This window comes from Scylla paramamosain, chromosome 10 (assembly GCF_035594125.1).
Source record: "Scylla paramamosain isolate STU-SP2022 chromosome 10, ASM3559412v1, whole genome shotgun sequence".
Taxonomy (NCBI): Eukaryota; Metazoa; Arthropoda; class Malacostraca; order Decapoda; family Portunidae; genus Scylla; species Scylla paramamosain.
In genome coordinates this window covers 18814008-18835080 of record NC_087160.1, presented here as the reverse complement: position 1 = coordinate 18835080, position 21073 = coordinate 18814008, and the positions used below count along the sequence as shown (strand labels likewise).

General features: G+C 38.7%; 1 protein-coding gene across 6 annotated transcripts; it reads left to right on the top strand.

Annotated features, from left to right (window-relative positions):
• Window positions 1–1062: 1062 nt before the first annotated feature.
• On the top strand, window positions 1063–17566 carry LOC135104299 (tetratricopeptide repeat protein 39C-like). 6 transcript variants are annotated; one of them, XM_064011535.1, is made up of 12 exons: window positions 1063–3086; window positions 7908–8221; window positions 9419–9565; window positions 9930–10140; window positions 10403–10622; window positions 10851–11051; window positions 11180–11372; window positions 11799–11997; window positions 12831–12949; window positions 13555–13669; window positions 13994–14199; window positions 14388–17566. In XM_064011535.1, the coding sequence occupies exons 2-12, from the start codon at window positions 7958–7960 to the stop codon at window positions 14499–14501; spliced, it is 1989 nt and encodes a 662-aa protein (XP_063867605.1). In that variant the 5' UTR covers window positions 1063–3086; window positions 7908–7957; the 3' UTR covers window positions 14502–17566. The 6 variants fall into 6 exon arrangements, with proteins under 6 accessions (XP_063867605.1, XP_063867604.1, XP_063867603.1 ...); XM_064011534.1 differs by lacking the exon at window positions 1063–3086 and adding an exon at window positions 6273–6415; XM_064011533.1 differs by lacking the exon at window positions 1063–3086 and adding an exon at window positions 6275–6421.
• The last annotated feature ends 3507 nt before the right edge of the window (window positions 17567–21073 follow it).

Below are 21073 nucleotides of genomic sequence, written 5' to 3'. Positions count from 1 at the left end.
GGATGGCATTAAAAAAACCCACCCCCTCCAAAAAAAATAAATAAATAAAAAAAGTGTAAGTGGGTTTTTTTTTTTATATTTTACATATAAAAATTGAGTTTTACATCATATTGATAAATAAGATCTATATTTGTAGAGATGGCTCCCTGCTTGATGAAGCAGTTTTTCTATCTATATTTTTAACAAAAGCAACACCTGTCACCTATTTTTCATGGCAACTGTCATTGGCTAGAGCTGCATTTGGCATGATTCTTGGGCCTGCCTTCTTTCTCTCCCTCTTCACATCTCCATTCCCTTCTCTCTTCCCATCCCCCATGCTTCTCATACCTCCTTCATACATACAACTAGCCAAAAATATCTCTAGTAACTTTGCTTCTTCTTTCCCTCCTTTATTTCAACCAGATGGCACCACTGCTATCACATCTATTTCTAAAGCTGAACTCTTCGTTCAAACCTTTGCTAAAAACTCTACCTTGGACGATTCTGGGCTTGTTCCTCCCTCTCTACCCTCTGACTACTTCATGACACGTATTAAAATTCTTCGCAATGATGTCTTCCATGCCCTTGCTGCCGTAAACCCTCGGAAGGCTTATGGACCTGATGGGGTCCCTCCTATTGTTCTCCGAAACTGTGCCTCCGTGCTTGCACCTTGCCTAGTCAAACTCTTTCAGCTCTGTCTGTCAACATCTACCTTTCCTTCTTGCCTACATTCAGCCTGTTCCTAAAAAGGGTGACCGTTCTAATCCCTCAAACTACCGTCCTATTGCTTTAATTTCCTGCCTATCTAAAGTTTTTGAATCTATCCTCAACAGGAAGATTCTTAAACATCTATCACTTCACAACCTTCTATCTGATCGCCAGTATGGGTTCTGTCAAGGCCGCTCTACTGGTGATCTGGCTTTCCTTACTGAGTCTTGGTCATCCTCATTTAGAGATTTTAGTGAAACTTTTGCTGTTGCCTTGGACATATCAAAAGCTTTTGATAGAGTCTGACACAAAGCTTTGATTTCCAAACTACCCTCCTACGGCCTCTATCCTCTCTGTAACTTCATCTCAAGTTTCCTGTCTGACCATTCTATTGCTGCTGTAGTAGACGGTCACTGTTCTTCTAAATCTATTAACAGTGGTGTTCCTCAGGGTTCTGTCCTGTCACCCACTCTCTTTTTATTATTCATTAATGATCTTCTAAACCAAACTTCTTGCACTTTTCCACTTTCCACTTCCTGCACTTTTCCACGTCTTTTCATAGACGTCCGACCCTTCAGGAGGTAAACATTTCATGCAGGGAAGCCACAGAACGCTTGACTTCTGATCTTTCTAAAATTTCTGATTGGGGCAGAGCAAACTTGGTATTGTTCAATGCCTCAAAAACTCAATTCCTCCATCTATCAACTCGACACAACCTCCCAGACAACAATCCCCTCTTCTTCAATGACACTCAACTGTCCCCCTCTTCTACACTTAACATCCTCAGTCTGCCCTTTACTTATAATCTGAACTGGTAACTTAACATCTCATCTCTAGCTAAAACAGCTTCTATGAAGTTAGGCGTTCTGAGACGTCTCCGCTATTTTTTTTCTCACCCTCCCACCTGCTAACTCTGAATATGTATGGAGTATGCTTCACATATCTGGGGGGTTCCACTCATACTGCTCTTCTAGACAGGTGGAATCAAGAGCTTTTTGTCTCATCAACTCCTCTCCTCTAACTGACTGTCTTCAGCCTCTCTCTCACCGCCGCAATGTTGCATATCTAGCTATCTTTTACCGCTATTTTCATGCTAACTGCTCTTCTGATCTTGCTAACTGCATGCCTCCCCTCCTCCCGCGGCCTCGCTGCACAAGACTTTCTTCTTTCTCTCACCCCTATTCTGTCCACCTCTCTAATGTAAGAGTTAACCAGTATTCTCAATCATTCATCTTCATCAATTCATTTCTCTGGTAAACTCTGAAACTCCCTGCCTGCTTCTGTATTTCCACCTTCCTATGACTTGAATTCCTTCAAGAGGGAGGTTTCAAGACACTTATTCATCAATTTTTGACCACTGCTTTGACCCTTTTATGAGACTGGCATTTCAGTGGGCATTTTTTTTTATTAGATTTTTGTTGCCCTTGGCCAGTGTCCTTCCTACATAAAAAAAAAAAAAATCTAGAAAAGTTTAGGTTAAGGAAAGAGATTGGCAGGAACTGGCTCATGAACAGTGGTGGACAAGTGGAACAGGCTTAACAGCCATGTGGTCAGTGCCAACGCGCTATAGTTAGTTTGAAGCAAAGGTTAGATGACTATATGGATAGGGAAGACAGGTGGTAATATGAAGGCTGATGGGGAGGAGGATAAAAAACGTTCATGGTTATGGTTATGTTAGTACAGGATTTGAGTCATGTTTAAAGCACTCAGAGGTGTAATGTTTAAATGTTGAGGTGATGCTACCAGCCAGGGTTGCCTTGGGTGTTGTCAACCTGTGATGGTTTCACATTCAGGGTTGTATAGGTATTTTAATAAGAGTCTGCCTGATATTGTCCAAGAGAGGTAAATATCTGATAATCTGAGGAAACACACTTTTAATGAGAAGCTTCAAGTCACACAAGCTTTTTAATGACTTCACATTAGACCATACAAGAGATAAGACATTGTACAGTTTAGGCGTCGCCAGGACGTTTTAATTTGGCGCTTAAATTAGTGATATGTTTATACTTTGGCAGTTACAATAATAATGGCTTATAATTTAGTTTTACATATTTACGCATTATATTTAGTTTTCTGTCAATATAGTTTAATATGAGAGTAGTTGGAGCATGTTATTGGAAGTGGAAAGACTTTGGTGGATTAGTTTAGTGGGCGCGTAGTCCGCAGCGCGGGCTGACTGCTAAGTTGCGGCAAAGGAGGGCGCGCAGACGCCAGACAGGAAAGTACTGTGTTTGAAGAAGGAAGTGAGCTGCTGTCTTATTTAACCTGGATTTTCGCTGAACAAGACGGTGACACGGGCCATGGCTGCCTCTGTGTGCTGGTGCAAGCTTGGTGCCTGCCGGGAGGTGCCTGGGAATGCCGGGAGCTGCTCATGAGGGCCAACAAGGCTCCCAATATTGGTGAGTGACCCACTGGCCCAGCTGGCAGAATTTGCTGTTTCTTGTAATATGCGGTAACTTTGATATTGTTGTTCTTTATAATAATTCCGTGTCACGCACAACAACAAACAGGAAGGTCAGGTGACGTAAGTTTCCGTGTAGAGAAGACTGCCGTCATTCTGCCTCACCTAAGCCTTTATCACATTTATATCTGACCAACGGATATGAAAGCATAGTCATGTGGCTCCATTTAGTGACATGATTGGCTGGGAAACATTGCAAATTACGCTAAATAGTGACTAAGAGAGACTAGAGGGAAACCAGTTCAAGGGTCTAATGACGTCAGGTGGTGTTGATGACGTCACGTTTATCTACGTACCGTAAGCTTTTTTTTTTGGCGTAAGGTATTTCATTTTTTAAATTGACCCCTAGAAAAAGTGGAGCTAGCCACGAATGCCTTTTATATTCTGACTTGCCATATTTTTTAGGAAATATCCACAACATCATAACACCTCAAGCCTGAATAGTATTAAATAAATATCCAAATAAAATGTGGAAAAAGTATTGCAACTTAAAACCATTAAAAAATCCACCCATTTTGACTTAACAGAAAAAAAAAAACTGAAAATATGAACTATTTTTCAAACAATCTAAAGTTAGTTATAAGCTGAAATAGAGAAATAAAAAAATCTAAATGTTATAATATGAACTTTTAAAAGGACTATAAACGATTTTAAAGTCCACTTATTTAATACACCAAATAATAATAAAAAAAAAAAACATTAGAAAAACACACGCGATTTGTAGAAACAATAGAGTCTTAATTATAGCTTAAAATAAAGTAACACATCGGATTATGTAAAAATCTACCGAAAAACCAGCCTATATTTACGTAAAAAACAACACCAAATTCAGCATATTTACTTAATAGAAGCAAACAAAACACTTCAAAAGCAACTAAATATTTTAAGAAACCATAAAAACATACTTTAGAAGCTGAATAAAATAGTTAAGAAAAATATGAAAAATATTTGAACCGACAGGCTAGGAGTGGTAGAAATCCATCATGGCGGCCCCTGGTGACGACCTCAGTTGAAAAAAAAAATTTCCTTATTTATCTTTTCATCATACCAAAACTAGGTAATGGTGGATATACTGAACGCGGTAAGGTATTTTTATTCTTGTAAACGCAAAATGGGTCGACTCTTCAATGGTAGTAAATAGTATCATGGTAGGTAATGGTAATAATGGTATCAAAAACATGTAAATAAACATGAAGACATCAGACCGACACCCTCCTATCCACCAGTCTCGCTCTTCATCAGTATTTAGCGTAATTTGCAGTGTTTTACAGGTGTAACGAAGACACTACTGGGATAATTTGTGCATGTATAAGTAGTAGTTGGATAAAATAATGTGTGTAATGAGTGTATTCATGTGTGTGATGTGTGTGTCGGGGTGTGGTGAAGCGGAGCTGCGCGGAGTGACGAGCCAGCCTGCTGCAGCTCATCGCCTGGCCTGTCACTGCTCCTGCCTGCCTCCTTGTTGTTGTTGTTGTTGTTGATGCTGCTGCTGATGCTGTTTTTGTGCGTGTGAGTTTCTCTTAGGTTTTCACATCTCTCCTCCCTCTCACGCGTCTTTTGTGCTAATGTGTGTGTGTGTGGGGGGGGGGGCATTACCACCTGCTTTAAATAAAAAAAAAGAATAATAGTAACAATAATGTATGTAGCTTGTTATTTGTGAAATGATTAACACATGCTAATAATAAAAGTGATCACTTGTTTTATTGACTTTTATTTTATTAATGTATTTATTATTTATTTATTTTTTTCTGTTTAACAAATTTAGAATACCGGTTTCAACTGTCAGGCAGTCACATGCTCAACGCGCCTTCCCATTGTCATGTTCTTACGTCTTGTCGCCCCGCGGTCTCGGTACTCTCTCTCTCTCTCTCTCAGTGCCACAGAGTGCTTCAAACTTTGCCTCCCATTTCATCACCTCAGCCAAGCTATACCTATCTACACGTATTCCAGCTTGCAAGATACAACTATGAGTCATGCTGATTACTAATACTGGTAATCGTAATTGCTACTTATACTATTTACACACACACACACACACACAAAAAAAAAACTAGTTAGACGGTACTGTATATCAACTATTCCATGGTTAGCTAACCCTCACACACTCACACACACACACGTATACACGGACACTCATGAGCCTAGGGCCTCAGGTCACCCGATAGGCCGCTATCAGCTCTCCTTCCTTTAACTCTAGACAACGGCGCCAGCCTGTCAATAAAGAGCAACACAACCCCCTTGGCTATGTCTTGTAGTGGCGACTAGTGACACACATCTGGTAAACAAATATAATTGCACATTTCAGTTTGCCACGCCGCACCATGAGAGAGAGAGAGAGAGAGAGAGAGAGAGAGAGAGAGAGAGAGAGAGAAAGAGAGAGAGAGAGAGAGAGAGAGAGATTTAATAAGTGGATCGAAATACGAAGTATTCTTCCTAGGTACTTACAACGCCTCCTGCAGGTTGGCAGCGCATGCCTGCTTCAAGTACATCTTTTTATAGTTATAGTGACGGATTAACAAGACTTCTGCATTATTAACAGAAGCACTCAAAGCCCCGGGCGATCATATCTGTGGCCTTGGAAAATAGTTTTGATGAGAGAACAGAACGTTCTCTCTCTCTCTCTCTCTCTCTCTCTCTCTCTCTCTCTCTCTAGTGAGTTAATATATCTGTTAGCATAGTACCTTCTGGTGATAACTTATATATATATATATATATATATATATATATATATATATATATATATATATATATATATATATATATATATATATATATATATATATATATATATATATATATATATATATATATATATATATATATATATATATATATATATATATATATATATATATATATATATATATATATATATATATATATATATATATATATATATAGTTCCCATATTCTACAGAAATATTACCATTGAACAAATGCAATTTGTTATATACAAAATGTTCGTTGCCTGATGATTGCAAAACAAGATATTTTAATCGTTAAATCTGTACATTCTCCACGAGTGCTTGCAAATCAGTCAAGTAATTGAATTATAAGAACCGTGTAAACAGAGTAGTACTCAGTCAAATCTAAGAACCGAGCACTACTCGAACCGAAACTCGCATCCCTATCAAACAGCAGAAGGAAAGCAGACGACGCCCGGTGACCCCCACCCGGCCTGCTTGGCTCTCCCTGTACTCCGGCCCTCCCCCCCCCCTTTGCCCTGCTGCCCACCGCTGCCCTCGTGCCCCAGTGATGCTGCTCCAGGTGACAGTGAGTGTGGTGCGTGAGTGAGGTGCGTGCACGTGCAGTGAGGCAGGAAGGGGCGTAGCTCGCTGTCCATCCGTGGAAGCGTGCCTCATTATGTCATTTTAACATCTGTAATTGTACGCCCTCGTGATGTGCAGTGGAGTTCAAGTTTCGATGGAGAGGAAAGGTAGGGTGATGTGTGCACCTTTGATCGATACGCATTCTCATTCTCACTTCAACTTTCTAATGACCTATTGGCCAATGCTTAGCGAGGAGGCAAAGGGAGGTACCGGGAAGGATATTTTCCACGCTGCCTCATTATGTCTGCATCAGACATTAAACAAGAACGTATTTTGGCAATCTGCATCCTCCAATTGTTAAATCCTAAAAAGAGTGTCTGTGGTGAACTGTATCCAGTCATTGAAAAATAAGGGTAAGACTGCTGCCTCATTCATTGCTTACATTTTTCTTTCTCTATCAGTGCACAAGGTTGGGAGTGGGATAGTGGAGTTTTAGACAGGGTAAACCAAATGTGCAAAGTATCCGCTGTAGCACTAACCAGGAGTGGGAGCACCAATCCCTCTTTCGCCTCCAAAAGTCTTGCAAACAATTGTGTATCAGTCTTTTGGTGGTGCAAGTTGAACTAACTTGTGCTTCTGTCTTAGCCATGCAAAAATGAGACTTTTTTTCAGAAGTAAATGTAACTAAACATGATAACCTTCTAACAGGAGGGTATTTTGGTCCCATGAACATTTAAACATTTGTTAATGAAGTGTAAAGAACAATGACAGTGTTGTGATGGCAGCTGATGAACTGACAGGATGGTGTCTGAAACCTGCAATGGATACTTGTCATTGATAGATTGAAGCAATAGCATCATGGAACTGGTTATATGGTGTTAGATGCATTTGTGCTTGTGATTAATTCAGTTACAAATTAATCACAAGCACAAATTTGTAAGTGACCAGCCTATCCTCCTTGTAACCAATATTTCATCATGAGTTTTGGTAACTTGTAACTTATCTTTGGCTTATAATTTTCATAAACAGAATCATAGTATATCCAGAAATAAAACTGCATTGAATATTACTGCAATGCTGGATGGCTATTTCCTTCATGTAAAGGTAGTTGTTGCATTTGTCCAAGACAGACAAAGATCAAGGTGAACTGGATTGGGGAAACACCTGGGAGAAATTTATTATTCCCCCCTCACACACTAACCTTTTAATACAGTGAGGCACATACCTTGACATTCACTACTTGTAAAGATGGTGACATTTTATCCAGTATAAGGAATTGCCATGTGCCTCTTACATATAAATGGAAAGTAGAATGCTGGAAGTGCACTTCCCAGAAAAAGAAGGAAAAAGCATGTCTTGTTAAAATTAGTGATGAATGCAAATTGACAGGTGAAAAGGTGATACATTGAACTAAAATCAGGTAGTTATTGGATACTTATACCTGAAATGATAGATCAAACTGTGTGCAATGACTGCCTTTTTTTCCCTAGGATGAATGATGGACTGACAGCCAGCACACACAGACACGCACACTTGCAGCATGTGCTCAGCAGGTGGCACCAGTGACACAAGTGGAGGAGGAGATGGGAAGGGTGGAGCAGGAAATGGTGGAGGAGGAGAGGAGGAGGTTTCTGGGGATGCAAGGAATGGACAGTCCCTAGGGCCTGAAGAGTACACCAGATTGGCACGAGATGGCATCCAGCTGATGCTGAACAACCGGTTCACAGAGGCGGAGGAGCTGTTCCGCCACCACACCCAGGACAACCTCCACATGGCCATGGGATACTGCTACCTTACTTTCATGGTAAGGACTTGCACTGCATGGCAGTGACACAGATGAGGCTCTCATGGGCTCTGGTATTGTGGTTAGTGAGTGACCTGGCAAAGCCCTCTCTCTCTCTCTCTCTCTCTCTCTCTCTCTCTCTCTCTCTCTCTCTCTCTCTCTCTCTCTCTCTCTCTCTCTCTCTCTCTCTCTCTCTCTCTCTCTCTCTCTCTCTCTCTCTCTCTCTCTCTCTCTCTCTCTCTCTCTCTCTCTCTCTCTCTCTCTCTCTCTCTCTCTCTCTCTCTCTCTCTCTCTCTCTCACTTAGCTTCTTTTAGGAGCATATCCCAAGAGCGTGGCCACCTCTCTGTATCCCAACATTTTTTTCTCTTCCTTGTTGAAGAGTTGTGTTTCAAGCAGCAACTCTTTCACATGTGTACTTCTTTAACTCATCCATCCACTTTACAAGTAATCTCTCTCCCCTATTAGCACTTTTACTTTCATTCACATGCACTTTCTTAAACTTGTCACTTGTCACTCTTCATTTTTTCAATATGGCCATACTATCACATTGTGTCTCTTCTCACCCATTCCACCACTTTACATTTCACACCATTTCCACAGGTGGTCATATACCATGTATACATGCCCATGTAGTATGGGTAAAAAAAAGTATTGGTGCACTGTGTATAGGAAACATTATGACTGGACAGAACAAAGAAAACAAAAACATAGTGTGAGACCAGCAGTTGACCAAATTTTTACGGTATTCATCAGACCGGTCTCTATATGTACCAATACTTTGTTTTACCTATATTACATGCCCATGTATACATGAACCTTAGTTCTATGGTTGGTAAATTGGTTTTTAGTGGCAGTACAGTCTTGGTCAACTAAACACCTATATCATGGTTATCATTAGCTCAATAGCTCTTGAGTGTACCTTGAATGTCATGTCTTGGGTTTGAGTCCTGACCAGTCCCTCATGCATCAAGCATTTTAGATGTCTCTTTGTGTTTCAAATCATGTGTTGTTACTGTTGTACTTACAGGAATATATTAGTGAAATCTATGGTCAAAAAACTGCAAGGAATTACTGCACAGATAGCATTTGATGCAGAGAATTTGCCAGTAATGTTTTAATGCAAGTTTACTAATTTTCCTTTGATTTTATAACCTGACTAGTTATACACTAATAATATGAAGTACAAGTAGATGATGGTGTGGTGTTCTTTTAATCAGAATGCTGTCATGTCCTTCGAGGAGGAGAAGGTGAATCACAGCATGGAGACATTGCGCAGCATGGAGCGGAGGTGTGGCGGCAATGACAATGGTTGGCTCTCCTCCGTCAGAAATATTGTCTTGGGTCCCAGGAATGGCCAGGACCAGGTGACATTTAGTGGCTTAAGTTTGAGGAAGTCATAGCATGAAATTTCCCTGGGCACCTGGGATATAGGTCATGTTGGGATGGATGAGGGTTAAGTGATCATTGTAAATAAGACATTTTTTTAAACTGCTCATTAAGAGAGTTGAAGCATGTTGCACAGAAAGATAAAAATCAATATATAATGACATCTATGTTGACACTTAAGTAAGAGCTACATAATTTTTTTTATTTTATGCAGGTTGTTTATATAATAGATATGTTAATCATTATTAAAGCTTAGATCTTAGATAATTGATAGTATATTTTAAACACTACAGAAGATGTAATATGCAAGTGCTTACTGAATTTTGTTGGTGACCTTGACAGGGAGATGAGCCAGGAGCACAACTTGAGCAACAGGTTGTCTTGGCTGATTGCCAGGTGTTGCTGGCCATCCTTACCTTCCTGCAACAGGAAATTGGCTCCTACGTGAAGGGTGGGTGGGTTCTGCGAAAGGCCTGGAAGGTGTATGAACACTCCTACACGAAAGTCAAGAGGATGTACAGACAAACCTTTGGGGAAGCTCAGGATATGCCCAGTGAGTTGAGAAAATATTCTGCCATCATTACTGCTTGCACCACTTTCTGTTTCTATGAAATCTCAAGGGGCATGACACACTTATGCTGTCATTGCTTCTCATATGCCATTCATCATCATTTTCATTTACTTTATTTACTCTAGTGACAACAATTATATTTAACAGATCAGATTGTCTTACTTTAGTCTTTTGGTGATCTTTGTCTGTGCTATTATGCTGCTCTCACCTGCAGGAGAAAATACAGCTAGTTTTGTGATTTTAGTGACACCTGGGGATGATTGTCCAGGATCACTGCAGTCCAGCTCTGATCAGCTGCAGAGCCCTGGGTCCTGGTCTGTGGGCTCCACTGGGGTGCCTGGCCCTGCCCAAGAGGAAGAGACCAGCTCTTCCCATACCTCAGTTGGCCTGCGCCTCACTCTCTCCAAGTCAGTGCCTAACCTGAAGGGATTCCTCAACTCCAACCACAAACAAAATTCAAAAAAGTAAGGAGATAGAGGATGGCTGAATATAACGAGTACTTATCTCTATCAATAATGTTATTATACGTAAACTTGTGCATTTAGAAAAAACACTTGTATAATGTATGATAAGCAATCAAAATATCTATGCCATGAAGATAATCTGCTTCTATTTATTTATTTTATTTATTTATACATGTCCCAAAGACTGGACTCCAAGTAATCTGAGCCTTCCTTTGGTGTTGCTTGAAGGCCGCTGCCCCCGGATATGGTGGCTCGGCTCATGGCTTCTGTCAGCTTTGGGTACGGACTGTTCCAACTGTGTACCTCCCTCTTGCCTCCCTCTCTCCTGCGGCTGGTCAATGTGCTGGGCCTGCAGGGGGATCGCTTGGCTGGCCTTTCTGCCCTCATGTTCACCCGAAAATCCCATGACATGCGTGCTCCCTTAGCTACGTGAGTAGGCAATGTCATACCTATTTTAACTGTTCTTTACTTTTTAATTCATGCAATAAAAAAGGTGTGTCTGGACTGATTATTTATGAAAACACTATATAAGACCATCATTTCTTCACACATGTCAGTCCGTACCTATTCCCTCGGTACAGTCTCACCTTGCTGTGGTATCATACTATTGTGCGGCCATTCTTTGCCTTGGATGGAAGTAAGGTGAGAGCGGGTGTGGAAGCAGCCCACCTCCTGCTCCAAGAGGCCCAGCAGAGCTACTCCCAGTCTGCTCTCTTCCTTTTCTTCAGGGGTCGAGTTCACAGGTTGCAGGTGAATGTTGGAACCATTCAGGAAAGTTGTGTGCCATGTGGGCATCTCAGTTAACAATATATGTTGAATTGAATGAATATGAATAGCATTTTTTATCTGAGAGCTTGTGCTGCATGTAGATTTGTTAAACCCATTATAGGTAAAGTATATATAGTACAAATATGAAACTTTTTTTTGTTTATTGCTTGGGCTGTACATGTAACTACAAAAACAGATGAATTATTAGTGTAGACTTGTCATCAACATCAGTGTGATCTGGAAATTTATGTGATGGATAAAAAGTTTTGCATTGCATTCTAATTTGATTTTTCTGTCTAGTTGTTCACTCATTTGGTTAAGCCATGACTGTCCATAAGAGAGTGGATTGAAGAGTTAATGTGACGAAAAGTATATCTGCTATCATACAACTATTTGGTTGCTCCTTAGGGGGATATCACCACTGCCCTTGTGGCCTATCGTGGGGCCCTCCAGGTGTCCCCCCAGAGGGAGCTGCAGCTACTTGCCTTGCATGAGGTGGCCTGGTGTCACTTGCTGCAGCTTAACTGGGTCCATGCCCAAGGTGCCTTTGCCAATCTCAAGAGGGAGTCCCGGTGGTCCAAGAGTTTTTATGCCTACATCTCTGCTGGTAAGTGCAAGAAGGCATACATTATGCCATGACCAACATATGACATGTGCCTTGTTTTTTTGGACATTTTTATCCACCATGTTGATAAATTAAATATTTTGTTTGTGGTAAGTTTGTATTTTAGTTTTTCCAACCATGCCTGCTCCCCTTTCTGTAATCATCTGTAGTATTTCTCTTCAGCTGGAAACTCTTAAGTTAATCACTGATGTGTTGTGATGCTTAATCAAACATTAAGTGATTTTGAAATGGTGTTGGGAGCCCCTGAATCTCCGGAATTGCTGAGGGAGACGTGCTAATTGCAGGATACAGAGAAGTCAGGGAGGCAGAGAGAGGGTCACTGAGGGGTAATGTGTCACTGGGTTGGTCATCACAGGGCATTAAGTCTAATATTTCAAGGCAGAAACAAATTTTTTATTTTGAAATGTTTTATGATAAATGAGTAGAATCAGAAAAAAATAGAAAAATGTTTTTGAATTGCTTTATTTGGCTGTGACTCCTATTCATATCATTGTCCTTTACAATGTAGTGAAACATACTACATGATTCCTTTAAGTTCATGTAGAGATAACAGAATGCAATAATTAGTTGGTGATGAAACAATTTTTTAGTGTTCCAAGCATCAGTTAGTGCTCATAATACAATTAGTGTACTTAAGCTATGAATATATCTCAAGATTTACTAGTACCTGTACACTATTTTTCTCTTTGAGTTTCCACATTGCCTTTTTACATTGTTTTTGATGAGGAATGTGAGTTGTAATGAGAGATTAATCTACCCTCATAGTGGTTAATTTTTCCTGTAGTAAAGTAGTGCTTATCTTGTCTGTGGGTCAGTGTGTCTTGGAGCAGCAGGCCGGGAGGAGGAGTGCCAGCAAGGCCTGCAGGAGGTGCCCAGTCTGGTACGCCGCACCAACCATGCACTGGAGGCCTTCCTTCTGCGCCGTGCCCTCAAGGTGCCTCCCTCATAGAACCCCAGTCATCATTGTACTTATATGGAATTCTTCCCTCAGATTTCACATCTTGTTCATTACATACTCCAATTTTTTTCATGTAATTATATCCTGCTTTATTGTATTCCTCAGTTCCTGTTCAGCATATCTTCTCACTTCATTCTGTATGTTCATCTTATAAATGTTCTTTTGTATCAATTATTAAACTTAAATTTGTTTTAAGGAATGTATGTAACATTTACAGATTACTTTTTGGTACAATTACATAAACATGTAATTTTTTTTTTTTTTAAGTTATTCTGTTGTCAGCATTTCATATCTGTGAATCTTTCCTTAAAGCATAAAAATTTGCATTTTTGTATAGATTTTGCTACATTTTCTTCATGTTTAATTTCTTTTATTTCTCTACTATCAGTGTCTGCATAACCTATGTGTCTTCCTTTTCCTGGAGGGCTTTGATGCTTCATGTCTTACATTCTATTTACTGTTTGGATGTTGTGTGTGTGTGTGTGTGTGTGTGTGTGTGTGTGTGTGTGTGTGTGTGTGTGTGTGTGTGTGCACATGCACACACATAACAGTGCAGCTCACAGGTATATCTTCCCCTACAGTCTAAGGGTACCACTGTGAATAAAAACTACTGTCTCCTGCGTGCCTATGAGCTCCTCTACCTCTGGAATGCTCTCTCTTCCTGCTCAACTCAACACCGCCTCCAAATGGTGGAAGGTAGGCAGTGATTTGTTCTCACTAGTATCATCACCACCACCACCAAATGATGTATGTCCCTGGAGGAGAGTGTATGATAAAAGCTTAGGTAGAATATGAGAAAGAAGTTTAGTGGCAACATAATTTTGAGGTCCAAGAGAATAATTATTTTCAACTAACTTGGATCATTGGCAGCATCTGGGGGAAATTAAAACTCATAGGTCTGGGAAACTGTCATATGCTTGACCACTAAGCACCACGTAAGCACCATGGTCAGTATTACGTGTTAAGTCAATCAAAGAACAAGTGGATACATTGGAGTTGAATATGTTTTGTGCTTGGCAGAGCTGCAAACCATGGGCCAGTGTGATGAGCTGGAGGGTCTGCGACACCTATTGCTGGCAGCCATTCTGGACACACTGGCCAACACGGAGGAGGCCATGGACCACTTCAGACTCAGTGTGCAACATGGCCTCCTCAACCCTGATGAGATGTGTGTGCCTGCTTTTGCACTGTATGAGCTGGGTCTGCTACTGAGCAGCTCAGAAGAGGTGGGTGAGCTTAGTGCAGCTATGCAATTTTTAAGAAAGAAATTTTTTGATAAAGAAGCAGGATTGTCTTTTGGTCTCCTTTTAAATAGCTGGTGAAGAAAGGATACATGCTATATATTTTAGTGGACTTTTAATATCAGATTTTTTTATTATTTTTATCTACGAGTATGTAATTCTTTCTTTTGCAGACATCACAGGAAGGAAAGAAATGTCTGGAAGATGTGCGAGACAACTACCAGGGATATGACTTTGAGAATCGCCTTAATGTGAGAGTCCATGCAGCCCTCAGAAGTCTTCCCTAGCATGTGTGTTTGTGTTTGAATGTGCATGCATTTGTGTGAAAATGTGTGTGTTGATTTGTATGTTGGTATTGATGCACACCACTAGGGAAGCTACTTTGCGTCCATGACTATTAAACCTTTTACAGGAACACTATTAGCTGTACTCTCTGCTATTTTGTACTTAAAGGTGAGTGTATTTTGTAGTATGTATGTGATAAAAGAGAATGTTGAAAACAAAATAGATTACAGAATATAATTATAACATTAGTGAATATGATGGATGAATAAATGTTATGCACTTCATTTGGACAAAGCAAGATACCTGTAATCAGAGGAGTCTTTATACCAAGCAGACAAACATTATGCTTAGGTAGCAAATTTTTAAACTGTCCATCAACACTCAGAAGCTGGACTGTTGGCAGGGGTGTAGAGCTTGGATTATTTTGCTACTTCATGCATGGACTAATTGCTGTGAACACCATGTACTCCTGTGTGAAAACTGTAGTTTAATGCCCAGTGAATGCAGTAGGTATATCATAACTTCGTTATTACTGTGAAAATTGACAATCTTATAGTCATTACTTGTGATCTTTCCATTATTTCCATTACTCAACCCTCAGTTAATTGAGCATCTTTTACTGCATACTTAATTTGTTGGCAGTGGTACTTACATAATATTTAAATTCTTATGTTTCACTGCTTATTTTATCATATCACATACAAGCTAGACTTGTGTCTGCCTAGTATGTTTATACTGTCCAAGGCTGAAGTAATGTTATGGTTTATTTTGATAACAATTCATAACTTTGAATCTCATTCATGGGATATTTTACAGTCTGTACTTTCCTTGTTACACTGTGATATACACAACCTTCCTGTTTTTCTTTTATAAAGCATTTGTGTTCCTTTTCATTGTGTTGCATAAACACAGTAACTTGAAGCTCATACAGTACTATTGTCTGGCATGCTCTCTAAATACTTATTTGTATTAGCACGTTAGAAGAACTTGTTAAGAGTTTTGATGAAGCTGCTGAAAGATTACATTCATCTGTCATGTATTACATACCAATAATTAATTACTGACAGATATTCACTAGGAAATTTACAGAAAACTAAGGCTTGTCAAATTATTTTTTCCCTTTAGTAGTGCAGTATATATAAGTAAGTTGATCTTTGAACAAGATTCCTTAGTGTTCACTGGGAAAAGATAGATAAGCACTTTAGTTGATAAGCCAAAGAAAATATTTATTTCAACAATATAAATGTTTTATAATGTAGACTAGACGTGTGTGGCACGGGAGGTGTCCTTCAGTGCTGAGTTACAGTACTCTTGAAAACTATGAAAGGTAGAAAACTGCCTACACTGAATTGTTTAGGATAATTGATGAATTTATTTTCATATTATATGAGATTTATGTGTATGAATTAATTCACTCAAAAATTGCAAGAAGAGTGCATGTCATAAATTTAGGGAACCTACTAACATAGAAAATTTTATTCAAATTCTGCAGAGTTGTGATTCAGATTTTCAGAGCAGATGTGCTGAGAATATGAATGCAAGCAGTAGCTGAAAAGAGGGAAAAACAGTAAATACTTTAGCATTACAGCTATGGATCTGCACTGAGAAAAGGCAGCTGCCTGTGTGAAATAATTCAGTATTGTGTGTATGAATGTGGCATTCCAGAGGACGATTAGGCACTGAGATGGTATTGATGGTGCAGCGTTAGACAAATTTATAGGCATGAATAATAAGCACAGGCAGGCTGGAAAGATGCTGGTTTTCTTTGAAAATGTTCCCCTCATCATTTGTTTGAATGTTAAAGTTTTGAGTATTTTTCCATACTTACAAATTTACCCCAATTTTCTAACTCCTGATAATTGATATGTTTACCTAGTCTGGTCATATGCAAAGGAACTGTACAGAACTTTCATCTGCCAAAGAAAGCACACAAGTACATATACTAATTATTTTTTTATTAATTTTTTTTTAAGGAAAGGATGAAGCTTGTATTGTCTACAGTACTTTGTTTGCTGAGTAAGTTATACATTTTCCTTCCATAAGAATGTGATTCAGTATTAAGCTGCATCTTACACAGATGAAGAGGATTTTTGTTAAGAAAATAATTTTGCCCTTAAACATGAAAGCCAATTTATGTTGGATGTTGAAAATTTTATGCAAGGAAAATGAAGGGAATTTTGACATATTTCTAGCAAACATTATATGAAGTTTGTACTTTATCTGACCTTAAATATTGTTCTGTTGTAGGAAATTATTTTCTTCATTATCTATTAAATACATTGCATTTGTGTATGTGTGTGTGTGTGTGTGTGTGTGTGTGTGTGTGTGTGTGTGTGTGTGTGTGTGTGTGTGTGTGTGTGTGTTCAGTGTGTTCTTGGACTGTATTATGTAAACTATCATGCATTCATATGGTATACAAAATATATGCAAGAAAACACTGCTGAGATCACGTTATATGCACAAGAATGCATTTCATTTCGGTCATATTGTGTTCTTACCAGCTACATGATATATGTGAATATGTACATAAATCATCTCATCTGTGCTTTCTCACGTTCATCACACAGCAGCAAAGAATGGACACACTGATTCATGATTACACTCCTTGCTCTGGTTCACTTGGGTGTTGTGCACTGCTTCAAGTTTCCTGCTGAGGTTTCCTTTAAGGCCACCAGTGTTCAGAAGCCACAAAGCATGGAAGGAGAACTGGTTTATTATTGATCTAAACCTCTGTTGTAACCTTCTCAGTTTGATGACACCACAGAAAAAAATTGAAGGTGAATTATTTTTCAACTTGCTTCTCCTTCCCATATCTTTTGTTTTCTGTGTCAATGATCCTTAAGAAACTGTGGAATGTAGTTGAAGATTTTGCCACTGCAGATCTACTTTCATGAATGTCTTTCATAACTTCAGCATTTGGTTTCTTTTTCTGTTTTCAAAATTAGGTGGAATTGGAAATTGTTGTCTTTTTATTTTGAACATTATCATTAGCTTTAGTTCAGTGGATGGAATCTCAAAAAAGTATCAGTACCTCAAGATATTTCTAATAGATATTATGTACTTAAAACTAATATGTATATGTTCCATTTTGTATATTAAGGATTGTACTGATATATATATATATATATATATATATATATATATATATATATATATATATATATATATATATATATATATATATATATATATATATATATATATATCGTGTGTGTGTGTGTGTGTGTGTGTGTGTGTGTGTGTGTGTGTGTGTGTGTGTGTGTGTGTGTGTGTATTTTCCAGCAGCCCTGTAGATTTAATGAAGTGGTTTCTATATAGCTTTTTTTTTTTTTTTTTTTTTTTTTACACATCAGTCATTGATAAAATTGCCAAAAGTGAAGCATCCTGTAGCATTGAAAGATTGTAATCTCAGAAGTAATTGAAGGAGGGGCTGCTGTTAGTGGTCATGTTATGCAAGCAAGTTGTTAATTTTCCATTTGCTTGTATCCCTTATATCTGAGAATATATCATAATGTGTGGTGGAAAGGAAAACAGAGTGATGTATGCTGCATCACTAAGAGCAGCAAGGTCCAGGCATGTCTTTTCATTTGGTGTGAATATGAAAATGATTGAATTTAGCTCTATAACATTGAGTTATTTCTGCCCACCCTGCTATTGAGTACTGGTTCTTACAGATATAATCTTGACATGAATTCATGGTCACATTCATTCCAGTATTTCCTATTGTCAGGCAAGGCAGTTGGCTGTTTCTCCATAGAATCCTATCACAGCCATCAAAGTAAAGAATATGTAATGTCTTGTGTTGTCCAATTGGTTGAATGTTTTACAAAAGTATTATTTCAGGATCACCATTGAAAGCAAACTCAGTGCTTCTTTGTGTGTATAATATGGTGGATGATTGAACGTCATGTCAGAAACAAGATTAAAAAACACATGAATGATAGTGCTGCATATTTTTGTATTGTATGTTTTAAGTAATTTTTGTGATACATTATGTAAGTGATCTTCATTGCTGACTCACCCACATGCAACAATGTAGTGATGTAGCCTGTGTTTGTTCTTTCTGTCACAACATAATTGTACACAAACACCTCTGTATATTACTACTTTAATGTGTATCTTATTAAACACTGTGGATGTACACTATACTGTGTCCAGTGAAATCTTCTCTCCTGTGGAGATATATCAAGAAACTTTATATATATATATATATATATATATATATATAAAGATCTTTTTAAACTACAATTTTTTTTTTATGTTTTGTGTGTCTACATGTTAGTGGCCCAGTTGTGTAGAGGTAGACGTTTGGTTCACACCCAAGAGGTTCAGGGTTGGAATCCACTGTCCGGCAGACATTCTCGTCTGCCTGGCTTGTCACTTCATCCTCGTTGACTGAGCATTGAATAGATATAGAATGTAAGCCAACAAATTGTAATGTCTGACCTTGTAAGAGCTCTCCTTTAGTACATATGTGTGGTCCTGTAAGGACCACACATATGTGTACATTTGTGGTGCATGTATGTGTACTGCAGGAGACCAGAAATAGTCTATACCACAAGATGGGAGATGGTAAACAGGAAGGGTATAGAAAAACTATGTACTTCATGCAAACAGAATTTTCTTTGTGTAAGCCTTTGTTTCCTGTCTGCTGAAATATGGAGGAAGTTCCTCAGATTAGTTTCCTTAATTCTGCTTTTGTAGGAAATGTTTTAGGGACCTGATTAGTTTTACTTTGAAGTTTACTGCATTATATCTTGTGTAATTTGTAGTACACATTGATGTTTGTATAATATTGCTGCCACACTTATTTTGGTAGTACAATATCTATATTGTACATCTTTGAATTTGAAGTATGGTACTACAATGAAAACTACTACACCGCTACATTTTGTGTTGTGCTTGCCTTTGTTGGTACAGTATTATGTTGCTTTGGAGATGCATGTGTGTGTGTGTGTGTGTGTGTGTGTGGAACAGCACGTGAGGATTGCCTGTCTGTGCACCTGGCTTGTGTGGTGCTGGCTGATGGAAGTCAACTTCTGTGGCAGAAAAACTACCAAATGGAATAATGAAACTGGTATTTTCTCACAGAGCTTAGGATGATCATGTGATCTTGTATTTGTCATTCATGCAAAGAATCATAAAGATTTTTTTTTTTTTTAGAGTGTGTGCATTTTCAGTCAAATAAAGGCAGAGTTGATTTGTCAATCACAGATTGTCTGAGCACCAAATTATCTCAGTCTGTTTATATTCGAGGCTGAGATCTTCCTTGAAGGCAGGTAGCTTAGACAAGATGTCACTGGTTTGTTTAATTGTGAAAATGAAAATACTGAGGAGGGGGATTCCTAGTCTCATAAGTTCATTCTGGTTGACATTTACGACACAGGGAATACAATGGGAGTGTTCTTCCTCACCATCTGCAGAGTGTGTGGCTAGGTAGCACACTTAGTGTTGAGGGGAACTAGAACAAATGAAGTTAGATAGGTAAAATAGGCAGAAATCTTGTGACACTGGAAGAATACTATAACATATTTTTGGTGTACCATAAAAGGTAACTGAAAGGAATGGAGTTGATTAGGGATCTTCCTTGTACATTTTTATTCCTTCAGTGAAAGATGATGATGTCTTGGATAGCTTGTTTTGAAAGGGAACTCAGCCTGGTATATGGATGGATTATCATTGTTGTTGTTGTTAATGATCTTGCATTTAAACATGATAAGAGAAATATGAAGAAAATGTTAAATTCTTCTGTGCTTGTGAACTGTTTGAAGGAGTAGTGTTAAGTACAGAATTTTGTGGCACTCAGTGAAGGCAAACTTGGGAGCACTGGGTGGGTGGGAAGGGATGAATATGGTTAAAGTCTGAATCAAAACTGGATGTGGGTTTCTCTCTCTCTCTCTCTCTCTCTCTCTCTCTCTCTCTCTCTCTCTCTCTCTCTCTCTCTCTCTCTCAGTATTCTCACATTTGTCATAATCTACCGATCTCCTTATTGTAATTCTGAACATGTTTTCTTAATTTTTAGGAGATGCAGTAGTGTTACCAATATTCTGATTTTAGACGTATATAAGAACATTATTTTAGTGTCTACTCCATTAGCTGCCAATGAGTGTGCTAGTTAGGCTCATCCTTTTTGTGGATATATTAAACTCAATTCCTTTAGTATGCTGTAACCTGTTACTTGACCATCTCTATGATGGCTCAGTTTACTTTTCACTGGGCCAGTCTTCATCACATTTTGCCCTTATAGCATAGCACCACTTAACCTTTGACATTGCTTGGTTGATTTACACTTTTACATATTCTTCATGCCTTCCTTTTTTTTCTCTTCCATTCCTTACATATCCTTCCTCCCTTTTTTCTCTTCCTTTCCTTCCCCCTTTTTTTCTCTTCCCTTCTTTCCCTTCCTTTTTTTTCCTTCGCTCACTCCACCCTCTTCTTATGTAAAGGGAACAACTTGAATAGTTAGATGAACCCAATGTCTTTAATATGATAGTTTATTTGTCTCTCTATATTGTGTGTCTTCATAATTAGGAAGTCTTCAAATCAGTACTGCAATACTGGTGTTATTTCTTAA

Excerpts from the sequence above, each read along its gene's own strand:
- LOC135104299 (XM_064011535.1), top strand. The coding sequence starts at position 7,958 with ATGTGCTCAGCAGGTGGCACCAGTGACACAAGTGGAGGAGGAGATGGG. Across the intron at positions 9,566-9,929 it reads CCAGGAATGGCCAGGACCAG|GGAGATGAGCCAGGAGCACA; the intron begins GTGACATTTAGT and ends TGACCTTGACAG. Across the intron at positions 10,623-10,850 it reads CACAAACAAAATTCAAAAAA|GCCGCTGCCCCCGGATATGG; the intron begins GTAAGGAGATAG and ends TGTTGCTTGAAG.